The sequence below is a fragment of the Capra hircus genome, chromosome 9 (assembly GCF_001704415.2).
Source record: "Capra hircus breed San Clemente chromosome 9, ASM170441v1, whole genome shotgun sequence".
Taxonomy (NCBI): domain Eukaryota; kingdom Metazoa; phylum Chordata; class Mammalia; order Artiodactyla; family Bovidae; genus Capra; species Capra hircus.
The window spans coordinates 13206706-13227705 of NC_030816.1; the positions used below are offsets into that span (position 1 = coordinate 13206706).

General features: G+C 46.3%; 1 protein-coding gene across 2 annotated transcripts; it reads left to right on the forward strand.

Annotated features, from left to right (window-relative positions):
• Window positions 2174-19954, forward strand: HDDC2 (HD domain containing 2). 2 transcript variants are annotated; one of them, XR_001918513.1, is made up of 7 exons: window positions 2174-2348; window positions 3604-3725; window positions 5356-5458; window positions 11491-11559; window positions 15541-15679; window positions 17315-17476; window positions 19605-19700. XR_001918513.1 is itself a non-coding variant. In XM_018052953.1 (6 exons), the coding sequence occupies exons 1-6, from the start codon at window positions 2262-2264 to the stop codon at window positions 19700-19702; spliced, it is 618 nt and encodes a 205-aa protein (XP_017908442.1). In that variant the 5' UTR covers window positions 2176-2261; the 3' UTR covers window positions 19703-19954. The 2 variants fall into 2 exon arrangements, 1 of the variants encoding a protein (XP_017908442.1); XM_018052953.1 differs by lacking the exon at window positions 17315-17476 and having other exon boundaries at window positions 2176-2348; window positions 19605-19954.

A 21000-nucleotide genomic window follows, 5' to 3' on the forward strand; every position in this document is an offset into this window, starting at 1 on the left:
CTAAGATCACAGCATCCGGTCCCACCACTTCATGGGAAATAGATGGAGAAACAGTGGAAACAGTGGTGGACTTTTATTTTTTGGCTCCAAAATCACTGCAGATGGTGACTGCAGCCATGAAATTAAAAGACGCTTATTCCTTGGAAGGAAAGGAATAATCAAGCTAGATAGCATATTAAAAAGCAGAGACACTATTTTGCCAACAAAGGTCTGTCTAGTCAACGCTATGTTTTTGCCAGTGGTCATGTATGGATGCGAGAGCTGGACTATAAAGAAAGCTGAGCACAGAAGAATTGATGCTTTTGAACTGTGGTGTTGGAGAAGACTCTTGAGAGTTCCTTAGACTGCAAGGAGATCCAACCAGTCCATCCTAAAGGAAATCAGTCCTGACTGTTCATTGGAACGACTGTGAAGTTGAAACTCCAATACTTTGGCCACCTGATGTGAAGAGCTGACTTATTTGAAAAGACCCTGATGCTGGGAAAGATTGAAGGCAGGAGGAGAAGGACAGAAGATGAGATGGTTGGATGGCATCACTGACTCTATGGACATGAGTTTGAGTGAACTCCGGGAGTTGGTGATGGACAGGGAGGCCTGGTCTGCTGCAGTCCATGGGGTCGCAAAGAGTGGGACACGACTGAGAAACTGAACTGACTGACTAATATGATATAACACTGACTTCATTGATCACATTCTTTCCTTCTTGAAATACTTCCTTCATTTGGCCTTCAGGATACAACTATCTCTTAGTCTTCTATTTCAGTGGCTACTTCATCCTGGCCTCCCAAACTCTAAATGTTGGTTTGCCTGAGACCTGAGGCTTCAGACATCCTTTCTTCTTCATCCACACTTCTCCAACACATCGTCTCATCTAGTTTCTTGGTTTTACGAACCGTCCTATGTTGCTTACACAAAGTTGTTACCTTTCCCCTGACCTTTAGATTTACATCTCTACCAAGATCTCTGATAGGTATCTCAACATGTCCCAAACTAAACTGCTGATTCCCACCCTTCCCACAACCTCCTCTTACAGTTTTCTCCAGCTCAGTACATAGCAACTCCAACCTTTTGGTTGGTCAGGTCAAAATCTGTGAAGGCATCCTCGATTCCTCTCTTTCTTTCATACCCCATGTCCAATCTGTCACAAACCCTGTTAGTCCTACCTTTAAACTATACCCCCAATTCGACATCTCACCACCTCCACTACTAGAATCCTGGATTTAGCCAAATCATCTCCCCAAAGAATTACTTCAGTAGACTCCTAACTCTCTACTTCCTCCCTCCTTATAGAGTCTATTTTCTATGCTACCCGCTCTCATGGAGTCCTTCAGTAGGCACGTCACTAATGGCTCAGATGGTACAGGATCTGTCTGCAAAGCAGAAGACCTGAGTTTGATCCCTGGGTCGGGAAGATCCCCTAGAGAAGGGAATGGCTACCCACTTCAGTATTCTTGCCTGGAGAACTCCATGGATACAGGAACCTGGTGGGCTACGGTCCATGGGTCACAAAGAGTCCGACATGACTGAGTGACTAACACTAAGTGCCTTTAAAACCTGGCACCCTTGGTTGTTGCTAGAATTAAGACAGCCGGTTGAGACAGGCCCTGAACAACTTTCTGGGGTAGGGGATTCTTATCACTTGCGGTGTTGGGGAGGTTGGGATTTCATCATGGGATTGTTCTCACTCCCTAGCCATTTATCCTCACCTCCAAGTCCTCCAGTTATGGATAGCATCCAATCCTTCCAGTACTCTTGTCACTCCTAATTAATGTCCCCTTCCAACTCATTTTCCTTGTGCCCTCGTTAAAAATGTTTATAGATTGCTATCTTGGAGGTAGAGTCTATCTCTTCCTCTAGTCCAGAGGCAAGATTTTGGTGCATTATGACATAAGCCTCCCTCCTCCTCCACGCCACTCACTCTGCCCGTCCCCAAGGAACTGCAAGCCCTTCAAAAGTTTGATGGAGTGCAGTTGAGCAGAGTTTAGCAAATAAGTAAAGCATACCTAGATGCTCCAAGTACAGAGTCTCTGACGTGGGTGGTGCAATGCTCAACGGCTGCCACCAGGGCCAGAAAGGCGGAAGTCTGGATAGAAGGGTTGAGGAAAACCTGAGACAGAAATGTAGAGGGACGCAGAGGAGAAGGGGGAGGGAGGAGCTTCAGGGGGCGGGGCATGGGCGGGGCTTCGGGGAGGAGCTTCAGGGGGAGGAGCTTCGAGCGGTGGCCCCGCGGCCGGCTAGAACCTGTCGGGATCCGCTGCCGCATGGCTTCGGCCTCACCCGCTGCGACCATGTCGGGCCGCGGGGCCCGGAACCTGCTGCAGTTCCTGCGGCTGGTGGGGCAGCTCAAGGTGAGCGGGCGCCGGGAGGGCTGTCTGAGTTCGCGGCTGCGCGGAGAGAGGCCGGGGCCGGCCGCCCAGCAACCAGGCTTCCGGTCCCCGCCCGGCCTGAGGCCTGCCCCCTTCCTCGGTTCTCCGCGCCTCGTGGGGCCTGCAGAGGGAAGCCCTTTCAGAGGGATGCGGTCGTGCGTGAGGATCGCGGGCGGAGGAGGCAAGACGGCGTGGCGGGATTGCTGGGCCCCACCCCAGGCCGGGCAGAGTCCGAGCCGCAGTGGCCCCCAGTGTCGGCCTGGCGCTCGGAGGGGCCCGGCCCCGGCGGCCTTGCGAGAGATTTCTGAAGGGGAGCCGGCGCTGTGATGTGTGGATCTCCAGGCTCGAGTCTGCCCCGAGTACATAGGAGGGTCACGACCCCTGGGCTAGTGGGAAGAACAGAATCCATTGATCCTGCAGGGTTTGAGTGCCTAAAATATTTTTTTTAAGGAAGGATTTTATGTAAGACACTGAAGTTATATCCGAGGGGATCCTCCTTCCATCACCCACCCCCATCCTGGCCACACCCAATAATGATTTTGCGGAGTTTCTCCAAGCTCAGAGCAGATTGTTTCGTGCCACTGTTACTGTAGTTTATAAACTTTAGACATGTCAAGTCCCAAGGAGAAAAGACAGGCCCTTAGAATCACAGGGTATGACTGGCGGTAGTGTAAAGACATTAGAAATGCCTTACTTATTAAGCCTTTCTGCTTCAGAGTTTGGAGCTCTGTCACTTGTTCAAGTTCAGCGCTTTCCCTTTTATGTCTAAGGACTTGTGTATGTCTGTACATGCAAACATCAGTAACACTGTTGGACTTACAGGTTGTGTGTGTGTATAAATTTGTGACCCCCTGAACTATAGTTCTCCAGGCTCCTCTGTTCATGGAATTCTCCAGGCAAGAATACTGGAGTGAGTAGCCATTCCCTTCTCCAGGGATCTTCCCAACCAGGGATTGAACCCAAATCTTTTGCATTGCCAACAGATTCTTTATCATCTAAGCCACCAGGGAAGCACTTCTATGTTGTATATCTATGGCTTATTCTTCCCTCTCTTTCTCATTCTCTGACCTCACTCGTTTATTTGATTCCAGATGTCTCTCCCTAAGTTGGTTAAACATTTTTTAATATGTACTGAAACTATGGCCCAGTGCTCTATTCCCTGGACTTCTCTTCAGAGAGCATAGCAGATAGTTAAAATATGTATTCTTATAAATTTCTTTCTGTTCATTTTTATCAGAGAGTCCCACGGACTGGCTGGGTATACAGAAATGTCCAGAAGCCAGAGAGCGTATCAGATCACATGTACAGGATGGCAGTTATGGCCCTAGTGACCAAAGATGAACATCTTAACAAAGACCGGTAAGCTGTGAACTCTGGTGTCAGTAGGGTCTGTGATCCATGGGAGTGCATGACTCTTCACGTATGAGGCCTGTGTCCAATTCTTCTAGGTTAGTTTATAGTCAAGAAAAATTATTTGAGGCAAACCATACAGATTCAGGATGTGGGCAGGGGGACTGTGTGCAGCAATTGAAAACTGCACTCTGGGTTTTCTCTTGGCAAGTGAAAGAGTCTGCCTTGGTCTCAAGGAAACATAAGTGTGATTTGAGGATTTTCCAGGGCCTTGAAGGTAAGTGTTTTATGTCTCAAATTGGATCCAGACACTATGTATTTTATTTAGCCCCTTTTCTGAATAGCAGCACTCTTTTGTGAAGCGACTTTTTGAAGTGGTATGTGCAGGAAAGAGCTGGAAAGAGATATCCTGTCCCCTTAAGTCAACCAACAAGTGTTTAAAATGATTTTTGAGCACAGGACAAAGTTTTCTAGCCAAACAGTAAAAGATAGTAAATAAAACCCAGATGAAGTACATAGGCCCGGAGTGGCTTCTGTACGAAGCAGAATCTGAGTTGACCTCTAAAGGGTTGATTAGGTATGGAAGTAGAAGACACAGCACAGAAAGAGCAGGGCATGGAGACCAAATCTCTGATGACAAGTAAAGGTATGTTCTAGAAATGATAAATCAGCCCACCCAAGTGAAGCAGAGGTTCATCTGGGAGGCTCAGGAGCCCTGTTACTCTGTAGATGGGGTAGAACTTAAGGAGATTTTTGGCACGTGGTACAAGATGAACATGGTGCCGAATGGAGATGAACCTTCGCATAGTCTGCAATTTGAGCTAGATGAGAAAGCAGCTGCAGGCAGGGACACCTGCGAGTTCTTGTTCTGCCTTGTTGATGCTGGGAACATAAAGCAGACTGGCCCTCTGGGGCATTTATCTCATGAGCTGCCTTTGTTATTTTGATGACGATTATCCTGATCAGCAGTCATTACCACTAACAATTCCCAATCGTTACCGCTAATAATTATATTCATTTGTTGAATGATCAACATGTTCCAGGAACATAAAGTATCAAATTTAATTTTCATACCAAACTTAGGAAGCATTAGTACTCCTTTCTTACGGATAATAAAATGAAGGCTGCAGAACTTAGCATTTAAAGAAATTAAGTGACTTGGCAGAGGGCACGCAGCTAATAGATGTTAATTGCTGGATTCAAACTCAGATCTGTCCAGCTCTACCTATTTCTCTATAAAGGGCTTCATTTTGACATCTAACTAGTACATTTGGAAAATTATTTTTTTTAAGTGTTAAATCGGTAAATAAATGCTATAACCAGATCACCTTCTTCTGGCTTTTTAAACTAAAGTTATCAACCTTTTAAAGTGATATTTGAGAGACCAGCTCTTTTTTTTTTTTTTTTTTAATTCATGCTAACAACTTCCCTTGCATTCTTATGTATTTGTATTGAATATTAACTAGCAGTTTTGATTCAGATCTGTTGCAGGCTGGTAGAATATAATTACCTTTAGAAAATACTGCATTAAAATCCTTGGTGAAACTAGAGAAAAAAACTATATTATGTAACTTAAAGTAGTATAGAGAAGGAGTCTGTAGTGAGTATAATTCTGTGTAATTATTTCTTGCCTGGTCAGATGTGTACGCCTAGCCCTGGTTCATGATATGGCAGAATGCATCGTTGGGGACATAGCACCAGCAGATAACGTCCCCAAAGAAGAAAAACATAGGCGAGAAGAGGTTGGTGTTGACTGTTGACTCCGCAAAAGAAAAACCCATTGCTGAAACAAAGGAAAACCAGAAAAACCCATTGCTGAAATGCAGCTAAGTTCACCAACCCTAAGAGAGAGTACTCCTTGATAGAGTCTTAGTATCTTGGGAAGGAAGATCAAGGGAGGGTATTTATAGAGTTGTAGGGCCTGGGCCTGAGGATGTTTGGATGGATCTTACAAGAGCAGCTACTGTCTTACAAGATGAGATTGCCCAAAGTTTAAACATGAAAGCTTTGGGTTGGTAGGACTGGTGAGGCAAGGTCTTAGCAAGGGTCTTGAAGAGCAAGCTGATAGTGCTTACTCTACTTTGGATTGGTTTACAGTCTTACCGTCCAGAAGTAAGGATTTCGTGGAATAAGCAGTGAATTGGTTTTTGCTTGTTCTAAGCCTTAACACAGGGACAGGATGTTGTGTTGGTTTCATTTTGCACGGAGAGGCAGAAAGGGGATCTGAGCACAGGATACGTGGTATGGCTTTCATTCGAACCATGGAGATAGCTGGAACTTGAAGGCATTCTCCATGCCAGTTAAGCTCTTTGGAGAGAACTTCTATAAAACCCAGGAATAATCATTATTATAATTAGTGTTTAGTAAGACAAGCCTGGTGGGCTGCAGTCCATGGGTTTACAAAAGAGTCAGGCACAAGTTACTGGCTAAACAACAACAATAACAACAAATTTTAAATTAGTCCTTTAATTTAGTGGTTAAATTTTAAAATTTGTATTAGTAGGAAATGACATCAATTAAACAGGGTCTGCTGATTTGGAGTCTTAAAACCAGAGCCCAGGGGCAAAGAGAAAGATGTATTTGAAGCAGAGACTGGAAAATTTCAGGAAGGGTGTTTTTTTTTTTTTTTTTTTTTTTTGGCTGAATGGACGGTTCCCAATTCAGGGATTGTTGCAAGCTGCTTTTCTTGTAGGCCAGAGGGATTGATCCTAAATGTCTTTAAGTCAACAGCCTTCATCAAGATGGTTTAATAGGGAAGGTGGGCTTCAGTAGCTGTTCTTGGGGAAAGGGTGGCCAGAGCTCAGAAGCCAACAGCATTTATTCCCCTTTTGAGGCAAGAAGGTCCCCAGGGAATCTCAATTCAGGAGTTCCAACACACCATAAATTATGGGAACAAGGGAGATATGGAATGTGGTCATCCTATGAATACAGGTCCAGAACACATGAGCATCAGGACAGTTGGTGAAAATGGAGGAGCTAAGGAAACATTTCTCTGTAGGAGTCTAGACTGTAGTGAATAAAGAATTCCTGGGTTGATCGGTTGATATAAAAACCAGTTCGTTCATGATACTGAGTTGCAGGGACTCTCCCGGTAGCTCAGTGGTTAAGACTCCACACTCCCAAAGCAGGAAGCCTGAGTTCGATCCCTGGTCATGGAACTAGATCCCGTGTGCTGTAACGAAGTTCCCATGTACCGCAACTAAGACCGGGTGCAGTCAAATAAATTAAAAAAAAAATGATACTGAGTTGCAGAAAGGAATTAGCCCCAAACCGTAGGATGCTGGGTGTTGACATATGCATAGAGGAAAAGATCCCTCGGTTATATACCACGTGTCAGGATGTATGGTAGTTTCATACAAGGGTGAATTTAGACATTGTGGAGGAGAAATCACAGGCTGAAGAACCATAAGGTGATCAGAAGCCTTAAAGTGACCAGAGGAAGAAGACCCTTTCCATGTGGGCACCCAAGCAATGTGAGGTACACTCCACCGAGGAATGAATCAGAACCTTCTGAAGAAAGAACAGTTCAGCAGGCGGGATCTCCAGCGCCTGGCGACAGAGTAAACCTACCTCTGTCCTGACAGAAGCTGAGTCCTGGCTAGTGGCGCCCCCTAGAGGGGCATTGAGGGGACTTGCTGCTCAGGGAGTACTGGATGCCATATCTGGGCAGTGATGAAAAGCCCTCCCGGCCTCATTGAACCTCCTGGCTGCTGCCCACCCCATCTGATTCACAGGAGAATAAATATCATCATCAGAAAGGACAGGCAAACATCTTTAAGCACCGCACGTTCTTGGGCAAGAAACCAAAGGCTTGGAAGCACTGGTCCTTCATTGCCTCTTCCTCCACTCATTAGGATTTGGGAACAGACCAAGATGTGGGAGGTAAACAGCTCCTTATGCAGATGGTGTTTAGGGATGAGGTTCGGATGTCTGAACCATGCCTTAAGATAATTAACTGAGGGTTTCTTGGCTCCTTGAGGTGAAACATACATACTGGGCCAGGAAGTGTCATTTTCCCAGAGGCTAGTCCGCTGCATCTAGAGGGCTTTAAACCCAAGTAAGTGGGAGGGAAAATATTTGATAACCCTGGAAGGCTGATTGTCCCAGAGGAAAGTAGGTACTAAGATGAAAGGGAGAATGAGGGTGTAGAAGAGAAAATTTAGAGGGTGGGGGCAAAAGCAATGCTTGTAGGCTGACTCCCCTCCTAAACAGAATAAAACAAACTTTATGTTATAAACCGAGATGGTAAATGATGCCTTGTAGGAATCATGGATGTGAGAGTTGAACTATAAAGAAAGCTGAGTGCCGAAGAATTGATGCTTTTGAACTGTGGTATTGGAGAAGACTCTTGAGAGTCCCTTGGACTGCAAAGAAATCCAGCCAGTCCATCCTAAAGGAGATCAGTCCTGAGTGTTCATTGGAAGGACTGATGCTGAAACTGAAACTCCAATACTTTGGCCACCAGATGTGAAGAACTAACTCACTTGAAAAGACCCTGATGCTGGGAAAGGTTGAAGGCAGGAAGGGAAGGGGACAACAGAGGATGAGATGGTTGGATGGCATCACCAACCCAATGGACATGAGTTTGAGTAAACTCTGGGAGCTGGTGATGGACAGGGAGGCCTGGCGTGCTGCAGTCCATGGGGGTCACAAAGAGTCAGACACGACTGAATGACTGAACTGAACTGAACTGAAGGGATCATTAAGAACTAGTGGAATGGAGCTTGAGGCTGGAATACAGCAATAATAGGTTATTATATTCTTCTGCGAAGGGAAAACTTACTAAAAGGACAGAGTCATGATACATATATATACACACATACCTGACAGTTAAAGTTGCTGGAGAACTAGAGGTTAAAAGGGGAAGAACCATTTATTATGGGAGTGAACGTGGCAAGATAAAGAAAGTGAAACATGTAGTGAATATTTTATAGAGTCCTTACCCTGTTCCAGATAATAAGTACTTTATATGTAGTGACTATTTCATCCTCACAGCAAACCCCTTCAGGTAGGTACCCCTATTAACCTCATTTTATAGATGAGAAACCAGAAAGACAGATGTATCTTGCTCAGGATTCCACAGCTAGTAAATGGCAAGCTGGGTTCCAAACCGCGTCTCAGTCTATAGTTTGCCATTAGCTTTGGCGCTTTGCAGCATCACCAATGACGTGTGAGTGATGAATACTGCTTTCTGGGTGCTTCACGTTTCATTCAGCTCAGAACTTCAGGCAAATTCTTGACATGCTTTGCTAACAGGAAGAAGCTAGGGAAATTATCACTCCAAATCTATGTGTGAACAAGGCAAAACTCAGTTTAAAAGTGGGAGTGGCAGGGCTCACAATCAAGAAGGGAAAGTCTGGTATCATCAGACCCTTGTCCTGGACTTCAGTGAAGTCGATTTCAGAGGATCATTTAAAAAGGGCCTGATTCTGTGGCATAAGCTGCCAAACAAGGAATAACAGCTAAGAGGTCTCAAATGCAGTCCTGATTGTCTAATAACAAATGGTGTCAACGAGTTTAGATCCACAAAAATCATTGCTCAGCTTCAGGAAGAGAGCAAAACATACTTATTTGTTATGTTTTGTTTTTTAAAGGACATTGTGATTTTAGTCAACAGGAAGCTTGTTAATAAGTCATATGTGATTTCCAAAAAGCCAACTCAGTCATGAGCTGCATTTATAGAAATAGAGCATTTACCATGATGGACACTTTGGTTCCATTGTGTTTTGACTGGGTCAGACCACCCGTCAATCACTATATTCAGTGCTGGGTACATCACTTTAAAGGGAATAAAATAATTCCTTGTCAGAGCAGGACTTTTAAGTCTATATTCGAAGAGTTTAGATTTTGATATCTCTGTACATATATATTATACAGTTCATTCCTTTCAAACAAAAGCAATGGGCAAATGCCTCTATTATAGTGGAGAGAAAAGTGATCTATTTGTAGAGACATTTTTAATTTTTGAACATGCAGTTTTTTCTCACATATTTTGCTGAGATTTATGAAAAAGAAACAAGGGAGAATGCAAGTACAAAATACCCAAAATTTCATACCACTAAGGGTGGAATAATGCTACAAGCCATTCAAGATGGCGACACTACTTACAAGAGCCGACCATTGACACTGGCCAGTATGGTTTGCTCTGGAAGTGGTTGCGTTCTGTAACTTTTTTTTTTTCCTCCCCACTATAACTAGTTATATATAAAGTATTCATTTTTACTTTTATTGCTTTTTACCGTTTCACCATTTGATTTTGGTAAGAGCTTACCCCTTTTATATAAGCACTTTGCCAAAAGTGGTTTTTAAAACAGTATTCCTTTCAGGGAGCCTAAGCTCTGGCCAAATGAACTGGAGCTGATAAAGAGGTGGAGGATAATGATAGAAAGTGAGGGAAGGAGTTGCAAAGCCATTTGAGAATAGGTTGCAGACCTCATGCCCCCCAAATGGGATACTTGAGGATTTTGGAGCAACATAGAAATGAAGAGATGGGATAAGAGGGGCTCTTGGGACTTTGGAGATGAGAAATATGTACTGAGCACCCTCCGTGCTCTCACTCTCATTTCAGCCTTTCTGTGCTTTCTGGCTCTCTGAACTCTACTCTGGGGCTCCTCTCCCTCGATCTCACCATGCAGCTGGTCGCTGAGTGGCTGGGTAGAGTTACATGGCCATCCCTTGGACCAGTCACTGGCCACAGAGATTCTCGTCTGCTGGGTTACCGCCCACCTGATTGACATTGTGTTTTTGTGAGGGAAGAAGGCAGGAGGGCTAGGTTAGGCACAGTGGAAGAACTTGCAGGGACAATTTTCAGCTTGATATGAGACACTGGTACTTCCTGCTAATGCTGCCTAAAGTCCACTTGAGCAGCCTCTTGGGGTGCTTGGTTCCCACCATGAGGCCTGTGTGTGAGGGAGGACACAAGTCCCCAGAGATGCTGCTGAGGGGATTGGTGCACGTGGACGGTTTGGCTCACTACCCTTAAACGTCTCTTTTCAGCCTGTGAGTCTGTGAGCTTAACAAAATGCTGTCTTGTAATTTCCTTTATGTTAGTGACAATAGGTGCCCATTTGTGTAGTGCTTTACATTTTGCAAATAAAAATATTAACAATAGAAAATGAACATAAAGGTGTACCAAAAATTTATTTGAGCTTCGTAATTCACTGACAGTTTGCTGTTTTCCCCACAGTCAGATCTGTTTTGAACTATACTACTTACTGTTGAGGGGCTCCCCAGTGGCTCAGCAGTAAAGAGTGCAGGAGATGCAGGAGACGAGGGTTTGATCCCTGAGTTGGGAAGATCCTCCAGAGGAGGGTATGGCATCCCACTGCAGTATTCTTGATTAGAGAATCCCGTGGACAGGGGAGCCTGGTGGGCTACAGTCCATGGGGTCGCAAAGTCTAATACAGCTGAAGCGACTGAGCACGTATGCACTTGCGGTTGAAATTCACATGTGTTTGGGGACTCTCATCCTCAAGATATAAAACCTTTGGCCTCACTTCTGTTATTTCTGTAATCGTCTCATACCCTCCTCATTGTCCTTGATTGTGTCCAGTGTGCTGCAGGCCACAACATAAGTGCTCCTGAATAAATACATGTAAAAAAGACATTTATTTAATGTACACAACTGCCCTCCTTGTTAGCCTAAATCTTCTCCAGTATTCTGCTGCCCCTTTGGGAGTTATTTGGAAAAGCGTGAGTCCATTATTTGGCATTTGTAGATGAATTGTTAACTAACAAATGTGAACATGATTAAAATAATGGTTTGATCTTTCAGGAAGCAATGAAGCAGCTAACCCAGCTCCTCCCAGGGGATCTCCAGAAGGAGCTCTATGAACTTTGGGAAGTAAGTATATGCACTGGGTTGCTTTTTATTAAAACTGAATTTATATGGCCCGTCAGTGTTTTAGCTGCCTTAGACTATCTTAACGTGCCGTGTCTAACTTACCTGCTTTCTGGGTTGTCTGATTCTCATCTCCCAGCTGCTGTAGGTGTCTGTCAGGGCTAATAGAAATGTTTCTTCCTTCCACGTTCTGCATTTCCCTTCTCACCATAATGCCTGGTGCAAATACTGACTCAGAGCCCCTGGATTTCCTGATTCATTGCTCTCATCCTCCACCATGCCAGCCTCACACCCACCCATCTCTGGTCCTTGAGAGAAACGTGGGCTTTAGGGTCGTTCAGAACTGGGTTCCCAACTCACTGCTTCCTGGCTCAGTGGCCTTGGGCTCATTCACCTCCCTGAGTCACCTGCACATCTGTGAAACCCGTAAGGGTTGTCCGGATTGTGTGAGGTCAAGGGCAGATGCGCCGTGGGGCCTCAGTGCCTCCCTGCTGCTGCTGATAGCAGGCGGCTCCAGGGAAGGGGCTTGCCTAGTGCTCCTGTTGTCCCCCTCCTAGAACTGACTTCCACCTGAAGGGAAAATAACCCATCCCTGCCTTGGGCAGTTTCTCACTTCCCTCCAACCTCTTCCCCCGCCTTCCTTGCTTGAGCCCCGAGCCCCTCCTTACTCTGGGGTAGCCCTGCCTCTTCGTTCTGGAGGCTGGAAGTCCCAGTCATGGTGTGGGCAGGGGCTTGTTCCTTGAGGGCTCTAGAGGAAGATTCCCTGCTTGCCTCTCCCTGGCTTCTGGTGATGCCTCCTCCAGCTTTGGCAGCCTTGCCTCTGAACACATGGCTCCAGGCTCTGCCTCCATAGTCAGATGTTTTCCCCGTGTCTGTGCATGCGTACTAAGTCGCTTCAGTCGAGTCCAACTCTTTGCGACCCTACGTACTGTAGCCCGCCAGGCTCCTCTGGCCGTGGGAATTCTCCAGGTTTGAATACTGGAGTGGGTGACCCGACCCAGGGATCGAACCTGCATTGCGTGCATTACAGCCGGATTCTTTACCACTGAGACCCCAGGGAAGCTGCCTGTGCCACCTCCGCAGCCCCACCCCCGCCCTGTGTCTGTATCTGGGCCCAGTTCCCTCTTGTAAGAATGCTGGTTATTAGATTAAGATCCGTCCTAGTCCACTGTGACTCTTTCTTAATTTGCTTACATCTGCAAAGACTGTTTCCAAATAAGATCACATTCATAGATTACAAGTAGATTTGAACTTTGTGGAAACACTATAAACAGAGAACAGCTCTTTATTACACATTTTAAAAATCATGTTCAATATTAACACGTTGTCTTTGGTATGAGATTTCCAGGGTTCGAATTAGTGGCTCCTCTGTTTACTAGCTGTGTGATCTTGGGCAATGTAAGGTACCTCTCTGTATGTCCATTTCCTCATCTACAGAATGGCGCTAATAATAGTATACCCGTATTCCAGGGTTGTGTGGCAGTCAAGTTAAATAGTATGTTAAGCAGTTGGAAAGCTTCCCTGGTGGCTCAGTGGTAAAGAATCCACCTGCCAATGCAGGAGACACCGGTTCCATCTCTGGGTCAGGAAGATGGCCTGGAGAAGGAATTGACAACCCACTCCCGTATTCTTGCCTGAGAAATCTCATGAACAGAGGAGTTGCGAAAGAGTCAGACACGACTTAGCAACCAAACAATGACGACAACACAGTTAGAATATTGCCTGACATACATAGTATGCTCTGTTTTTCTGTCTCCAGTCCCTGTGGTCTGATTTTGATTTCAGAAAATAGGGTCATTCTGAACGCAGGGAACTTCGGATAGTACTAGTTACATAGAAAATGGCAGTTGAATTGATTTTTGAAATGTAAATCACTGCTGTTCACCACTAACAACAGCTTTCGGCCCAAAGGGTCATGTCTAGTTAAAGCTATTATAATTTATTGTCTGCCATAGAAGCGTGAAATCACATTTCAGTAAGTCAAGAGAAAGCATTTTCACTTTTTCCTTGAAGTATCACAGAAAGATGTCTGCTCTACCACCTGAGTTTTGCTTTAAAGAAAGAGCCCTTCGAATCCCAGCGCAAAGCAGGAGCCACTCCCTGCCACATGCCCAGTGCCTGACACACACACCTGCCTTTGAATTGTTTCCCAGTCTGCAGCTGAAGATCCAGCTGGGTTAAAAAGTACTCCTTCAAAAGGTCTCTGGAGAAAGCAATGGCAACCCACTCCAGTATTCTTGCCTGGAGAATCCCATGGACAGAGGAGCCTGGCAGGCTACAGTCCATGGGGTTGCACAGAGTCGGACACGACTGAGCGTGCAAGCACTTCGGGAGGTCCCCCTGTTCTGTCCTCTGAAGTAAAAGGGTAGCATTTCTGGGGGGAGTTTGATGTGCAGCAGTATGAGGGCCCTGGGTCCCAGAGGGAGAGTCACTAAGGTGGGAGAGCGTGACATGCAGGTTAACTTTGTGTCTGCACTGTGATCGGGGCCAGTCTTTCTCCAAGGGAGACAGGATATCTTTGACCTTCTTTGCCTTTTCTCTCTCTCTTCCCTTTGGTCCTCCTTGTTGAGGACCTAGAACATGTGTATCTTTCCTGCTTGAAACCCTTATCCTTCTGTTGCTTTGCAAACACCCACCGGAGCTGCATCTAATAAAAACCAAGAAACCATCAGTGATTCACAACACATCACCCTGGCGAGAGAAAGCACGGCAGATTCAGTATCCAGGGTGGGATTACAAACGAGAACCTGACACAGAAATCAGCTGGGAACACCTCGGTCTTCGTAGAAGGATGCTTCTCCGCGGCCTTAACGGGGACGTGTGGCTGTGTGACGGGCATGCTCTAAGACGCCGACTGCCTGCGGCTTCTTGCTGCAGGTCTGCACTGAGGAGGGAGGGACCAGTGGGGCGAGGAACGGTAAATAAGCTGCCTCCTGCCCGCTGCCTCCACCGCCTGCCTGCCACCAACACGCACACAGACAGCCGGCAGGAAGAGTTCTCAGACCCTGGCTGTGTCCTCAAGAGTCATAACCCAGAGGGATGTGATTAGCCCCTCTCTATTCTGAAAGCAAGGACAGAGCTTCCCAGAGAGAAGTGGAAACCAAACGAAAGGAGAAAGCCAGAAACTTACTTCAAACGGGAAAGGAGACCTGACATTAGATGGAGAGGGAGCTCACTGGGGAAGCATAGAATGAAATATTGGTTGTTGTTGCTTAGCTGCTCAGTGTCTGACTCTTGCAGCCCCATGGACTGTAGCCCGCCAGGCTCCCCCGTCCATGGGATTCTCCAGGCAGGAATACTGCCGTGGATGGCCGTGTCCTCCTGCAGAGGATTTTCCCAACCCAAGGATCGAACCCACATCTCCATGTTTCCTGCGTAGCAGACAGATTCTTTACCACCTAGCCATTGGGGAAGCCTCAAGATGAAATATTAACTTGAAATTAATACTCAGAATCTGGATTAAAGAATAATGGTCTTGAAGACAAGTTACTAAACAGGAAGGAAAATGTTTGGAAGTGCCCATGTGAACACATGAGACTTGGCAGGCATAGGGTAGACTAGATGGAACTGTGAGCGCCCACATGGAACATGGGTGTTAAGCTGTGGAACTGCGTGTGAGTAGTCTCTGTGACGGCTTTGTATACAGTGGAGAAATACAGCCGGTGGAGAATGTGCTTTTAGCTGTAACTGATTTCAGAGACCAGGTTCTCCTGGCATAACCTATCATGTGGGCTTCCCAGGTGGCCCTGGTGGTAGAAAACCTGCCTGCCAGTGCAGAAGGCGTAAGAGAGGCGGGTTCAATCCCTGGGCCGGGAAGATCCCCTGGAAGAGGAAATGACAACCCACTCCAGTATTCTTGCCTGGGGAACCCCATGAACAAAGGAGCCTGGTGGGCTACAGTCCATAGAGTCAGACACGACTGAAGCGACTTAGCACCCACACATGCAGCCCTAATCATGCTGCTTTAATTGTCCCTTTACTTAGGAATATGAGACCCAGTCTAGTGCAGAAGCTAAATTCGTGAAGCAGCTGGACCAGTGTGAGATGATTCTTCAGGCATCTGAATATGAAGACCTTGAGAACAAGCCTGGGAGGCTGCAGGACTTCTACGACTCCACAGCAGGTACGCAGGGCTGGTTTCAATAAGCACCACTTCAGGTTGGCTTAACTTGCTCCTGGTGTAATGACTGATACTACCTTAGGGAAGTCCCTGGTTGTTCAGCCCTCCTCTGACCCTTTCATATGGAGCATCTGAGAAGAAAAAGGTAGGATTCATGGTGTGAGGCTGCCTAATGCAAGAGAGCCTTGCCGCCCTGCAGTCTGAGCTCCAGATTCACGCCACACATACTGGCTGTGTGCTCCTGGGCGGTCTCCTGACCTCTCTGTGTCCTCCCTAAAAAATGGAAATCATAGTACCCTACCTGATCCATAGGTTGGTTTTGAGATTTAAGAGAGATGATGAACGTCAAAGTGCATTCTGTCAGTGCTTAATAGGTGGAAGGTCATGTAAGGTAGAGGCAGAGAGAGAGATTTAAAAAGAGGAAGCTCCAGGCAGCGAAGTCATCATTGTTGCTGTAGTCCTTCAGAGCGCAGGCCTGAAGCTGCTTTTGTTTAAACCTTGGTTCTGCCACAGTCACCTTAGGTAACCTCCAGTAGATTACTTCACCTAGTTCTGGGTCTTCGTTTCCTTATTCTTGGGGCTTCCTGTGTAGCTCAGGCAGTAAAAGCATCTGCCTGCAATGTGGGAGACCTGGATTCAATTCCTGGGTCAGGAAGATCCCCTGGAGAAGGAAATGGCAACCCACTCCGGTATTCTTGCTGGGGGAATCCCATGGACAGAGGAGCCTGGCACGCTACAGTTCATGGGATCGCCAGAGTCAGACACGACTTAGCACTATCTTTTCTTCTTTCTGCCTCATTTTTAAATTGAGAATGATTATAGAGTCTACTTTATAGGGTTGTTTGAGGATATATGTGACGTGTTTAGAAGACTGCCTGGCAGCAAGCCTTGGCTCTCTTCGTTTTGGCACAACTTCTGCAGTGAGGAGCCAGGGGCACTGAGCACGGGTCTCCTATTGCTCCCTGGAGCAGAGCTCCAGCTCTTTTCCCTCAGAGTTCCCCAGGCTCAGCTGACCCTCCATCTCTCCTGAGAGAACTGTTAGAGATGGCCTTGCTGTGACCTCTCCCGACCCTTTTGTGGCCTCATCAAGTCGAGGAAAGTCCCAGCTCCAAAATAAGCTCCCAGATCTGACTTGCATTATAATGGGGTTGATTTGATTTGCCTACTGTCTTGGCTCACTTACCTCTGCCCTAGGCAAGGCCCTCATTGATTCTGAATGGCTGGCGGTTATAACCACCTAATTTAATCTCCCAGGCTCAGGAGTTCACCTTGCACATCTCAGTGCTTTTCTCCTTTGTAGATCTAGGTATCATCGCATCTTTGTTTGGCAGCTCTCCTCTTCCTTAAAATAAAATCTTGATATTTATTGCACTTGCCGGGTGGCGCAGTGGTTTATAAAGAATCCGCCTGGTTGGGTAGATCCCCTGGAGTTAGGGAATGGCAACCCACTCCAGTATTCTTGCCTGGAAAATTCCATAAACTGAGAAGCCTGGTGGGCTACAGTCCATGGGGCCACAAAGAGTCGGATACAACTGCGCAGCTGAGCACAAACAGCTCTGTAGTCTAAGGCTGTTCAGCTCTCTGGTTTCCTTTCTCAATCCTCCCTGTCACAACTAAGTGTTCCTTCTTTTTGCTCAGTCTCCGCGTGGTCCAGAGCATGCCACCGTGATGTCACAGTCTGACTTGCATTCTCCATTATGATGTTCCTAGTTGGGTTTCTTGCCAAATCCCCGTCTACTCACCCCACCCTGTGGTAAGCTGTTGAGGGCCACGACCAGCTTTGTCTCCTCTGTTCTTGAGGTAAATGATGCTCGAAATGTTTGACTTCAGTTAAACAGAATTCTATTTAACTCCTGGAAACCAGGAGTCGGTCAACTGTAACCCATGGGCCAAACTGGCCTGCTGGTTGTGTAAATAAGGTTTTATTGAAACAGCCACACTCTTTATGTATTGTTTATACTGCTTTTGTGCTACAGCTGCAGAGTTGAGTAGTTGGCCACAAAGGCCAAATTGTTCACAAAGCCCGTAATATTTACTACCTGACTCTTCACAAAAAAGGTTTGCCAGCTGTGTTAGAAGCAATGATCGGGTTCCCAGATAGCATCTTTTTCACAATAAGGTCATAATCATGTTTGTGTTGTGCTTTACACTGTTATCCTCGGATACATTCACAGTGAAAAAAATAGAAAATGAAACATGAGAATACTGATAGAATCCAAAAATACGGGAGCTGGAAGGATCATCTAGTTTAAGCTCCCTGTGTTACCAAGGAAGAAACTTGAGCCTGGAAAGTGGGTGATGAGCCCACAGCCAAATTTGAGATTAAAACTCGCTGCACTTTCTCCTTTGGTGTACTACTTCTATTGAACAGTTAAATATAAAACGTGTAGCCGATGTAAGAAATGATTTCTCACCATTCTGCCTGCCCTGGTTTGAACAGGGTGGTCATGATAGAAAACATAAGAAGAGGTCAGATTCTGGATATATTTTGAGCGTAGAGTCAACAAGATTTGTATGTGGCGGTGTTTGTGAGAGGAACCTGAGGGTTTTGGACTTTCCACTAGATTGGGCTTCCCTGGTGTCTTAGTCGGTAAAGAATCCACCTGCAGTGCAGGAGACCTGATTTCCATCCTGGGTTGGGAAGGTCTCCTGCAGGAGGGCACGGCAGTCCACTCCAATATTCTTACCTGGAGAATTCCATGGACAGAGGAGCCTGGCAGGATACAGTCCATTGGGTCACAAAGAGTTGGACATGACTGACTGACTCAGCACACACACACACACTAGATGGGAAAGATGGGAAAAATCAGGGGTCCCAGAGCCCCAAGGGGAGAAAGTTTCAAGAGGGCAGGAGTAGCCGTCAGATTGAGCAGCGTGGTGCTGATCGGCGCCCTTGGTAAGAGCAGTTTTGGTGGGATGATGGTAAGTCTGACGGCCAGCCTTTACACAGTTGAGCAGAGGATGACCTGGAAACAACACGGATCTTGGAGGACAGGCCCCAGCTTGGTGCTAAGAGCTGCGTAAGACAGAAAACAGCCAGCACTGGGGGAGCTACAGGGAAAGCTGCACCGCAGGACCAGCCAGGTGTCAGGTAGGGCAAGAAAGTGAAGGGATGGCACGTAGGGAATAAATGGGATAGAGTTCCCTGTGGAAAGAACAGTAAGCAGCAAAGGGCACTGGCAAGAGAAGACCGTCAGGGAAGAGACGGTGGGCTTAACACCGCCCCTGCCAGCCTCTGTCCACCTAAAATAGCTCAGAGCCTGGTTACTGCCCGGGGCAGAAGTCCAGGGAAAGCCAAGGGGCCGGGAAGACAGGACAGAGCAGCTGGTTTCAGGGTAAATGTTTGCATTCTTGTTTGCAAGCGAGGGGACAGCCTGGACCCACTGGTCTTCCTGCTAATCTTTGCATATGTAGGTGCTTGAAAGTGAAAGTGTTACTCAGTCTTGTCTGGTTCTTTATGGCCCCGTGGACTGCAGCCCGCCAGGCTCCTCTGTCCATCGGATTCTCCAGGCAAGAACACTGAAGTGGGTTGCCATTCCCTTCTCCAGTGTAGGTGCTTGGTCCTCACAGTTGCAGATTCAGAATGGCCAGAGGCTGTTCTCAGATGTTCCAGAGAGGGCCCCAACCTCCCCGAGTTTCCCTGGAGTCCCCAGTAAAGGTTGCTTGTTGCAGTTTTCCCCAGCTCTGCCTGAGCTGCAGTTCTTTTCCTAATTCTCATTTTTACTCTCCGTTGCATCTGGGGTGATGAAAAGTAAGTTCTGAGTGGTTGCCTTAAGCACCTCTCCAGGACCTGGGATTGTATCATCTATGTTGGAGTGAAGTGTGGGTCAGATCACAGAACCAAGCCCCTGGCAAGCCCTAGGATCCAGCTGGAGAAATTGATATATTCTCTTGTCATTATTTCTTCCCCCGTCTTCTTGCCTTGCAGGAAAATTCAGTCACCCTGAGATAGTCCAGCTTGTTTCTGAACTCGAGGCAGAAAGAAACGCGAACATAGCTGGCGTCGCCAGTGAGCCACGCTCCTGAGATGCCCCCTTATGTTGCTGCACTCCTGTAACAAGCATTTCCGTTTTCTGTCTCGTGGTATTGTGTTTTGCCACTGTTGGTCTGTTGGTTTTCCCGGATGTGTTTATTTTAAATTGCCTGGACTGCACAAGAAACATGATACAGTGTGGATGATAAAAGAAGCTATAGAATGTGGCCACGAAAATGTCATGGGTGGAGACTTGGAGGCTGAGAGGGAGGGATTTGAACTAAATAAAATGTTAAAGTCTTAAACTTTGGAATACTTATTGTTGATTCTAAATCATCGTATTCTGAGTTCATAACCTACATCCCCGAAGGCCAGATTCATTGAACAATAGAAAATTATGATTGCTTTTAAGAAGATTCTTTGGCTGGCTTAGTGATAAGGATCTAGGGAGAACAAATTATTATAATGCATTCTCCCATCAATTGAAATGCTGCTTTATTCAAGTTCTGCAGCCTGATCTTTAATTCACTATGACCTGCTTTAGGCCCCTGATCACAGACTTGAAAACCTGGTCATGGTTCCCTCCCTGCAGTCCTTTTTGTCATCTGGGTATAGAAATCTGGGCATGCAATTTCAAATGTAATTTGTCTGCCTCTGCTTTTCCCCTGGCTGGTTTATATTTTTCAGGCCTTGATTATATTTATTAGCAGACAAGAAATACATAAGTTATTACTGGGTCATTGAACCTTATGGAGCAATCACGTCAGACCTGGCTTCTTCCCTTCATTTCCCTTTCACAGGGTAAGTAATTTCCCTGCTTGCCTTTAAGTGATGCACAGCCACTGAATGGTGGAGAAAGGATGGCTGTCCGTGTAGGCCAGCTCAAGAGTTTGGTGGAAGCATGATGCCTATCCCTTTAATTCAGATGTCAGTTTCCATTTGAAGAAGGCCTAAAAAGGCTGGCATGGTGAGAATTCTAGGCAGCGTTTCTTTGGAAACACTTTGCAGTATCCATGGATACCCAGTCTGCCGGAAGCAAGGTGCCGTGATCTCTTCAGAGACGACACACACGTGTACATAGAGCCGATCGGCACTGCAAAGAGCCGTGTTGCTCTGCACTGAAGTGCTGTTGCATCACAGCCACACTATGTAAAAACCAGTAAATGGTTGGAAGTCAACAAAGTCTGGTTAGTACTGGAGATAGAATTAGCAAGAAAACAGAACCATATCAGTATTTTGGGGTTTTTTTTCTTTTCCTCCTGGCATGAAATCATACACACAAAATAACCCCAGATAAAGTTCAGACATTTAGAACCGGAAGATGTTCCTTGACCCTGGAGTTTTATTGGGA

Coding starts and splice junctions, on each gene's coding strand:
- HDDC2 (XM_018052953.1), top strand. CDS start 2,262: ATGGCTTCGGCCTCACCCGCTGCGACCATGTCGGGCCGCGGGGCCCGG. Junction 3,726..5,355: donor GAACATCTTAACAAAGACCG/GTAAGCTGTGAA, acceptor TTGCCTGGTCAG/ATGTGTACGCCTAGCCCTGG. Junction 11,560..15,540: donor AGCTCTATGAACTTTGGGAA/GTAAGTATATGC, acceptor CCCTTTACTTAG/GAATATGAGACCCAGTCTAG.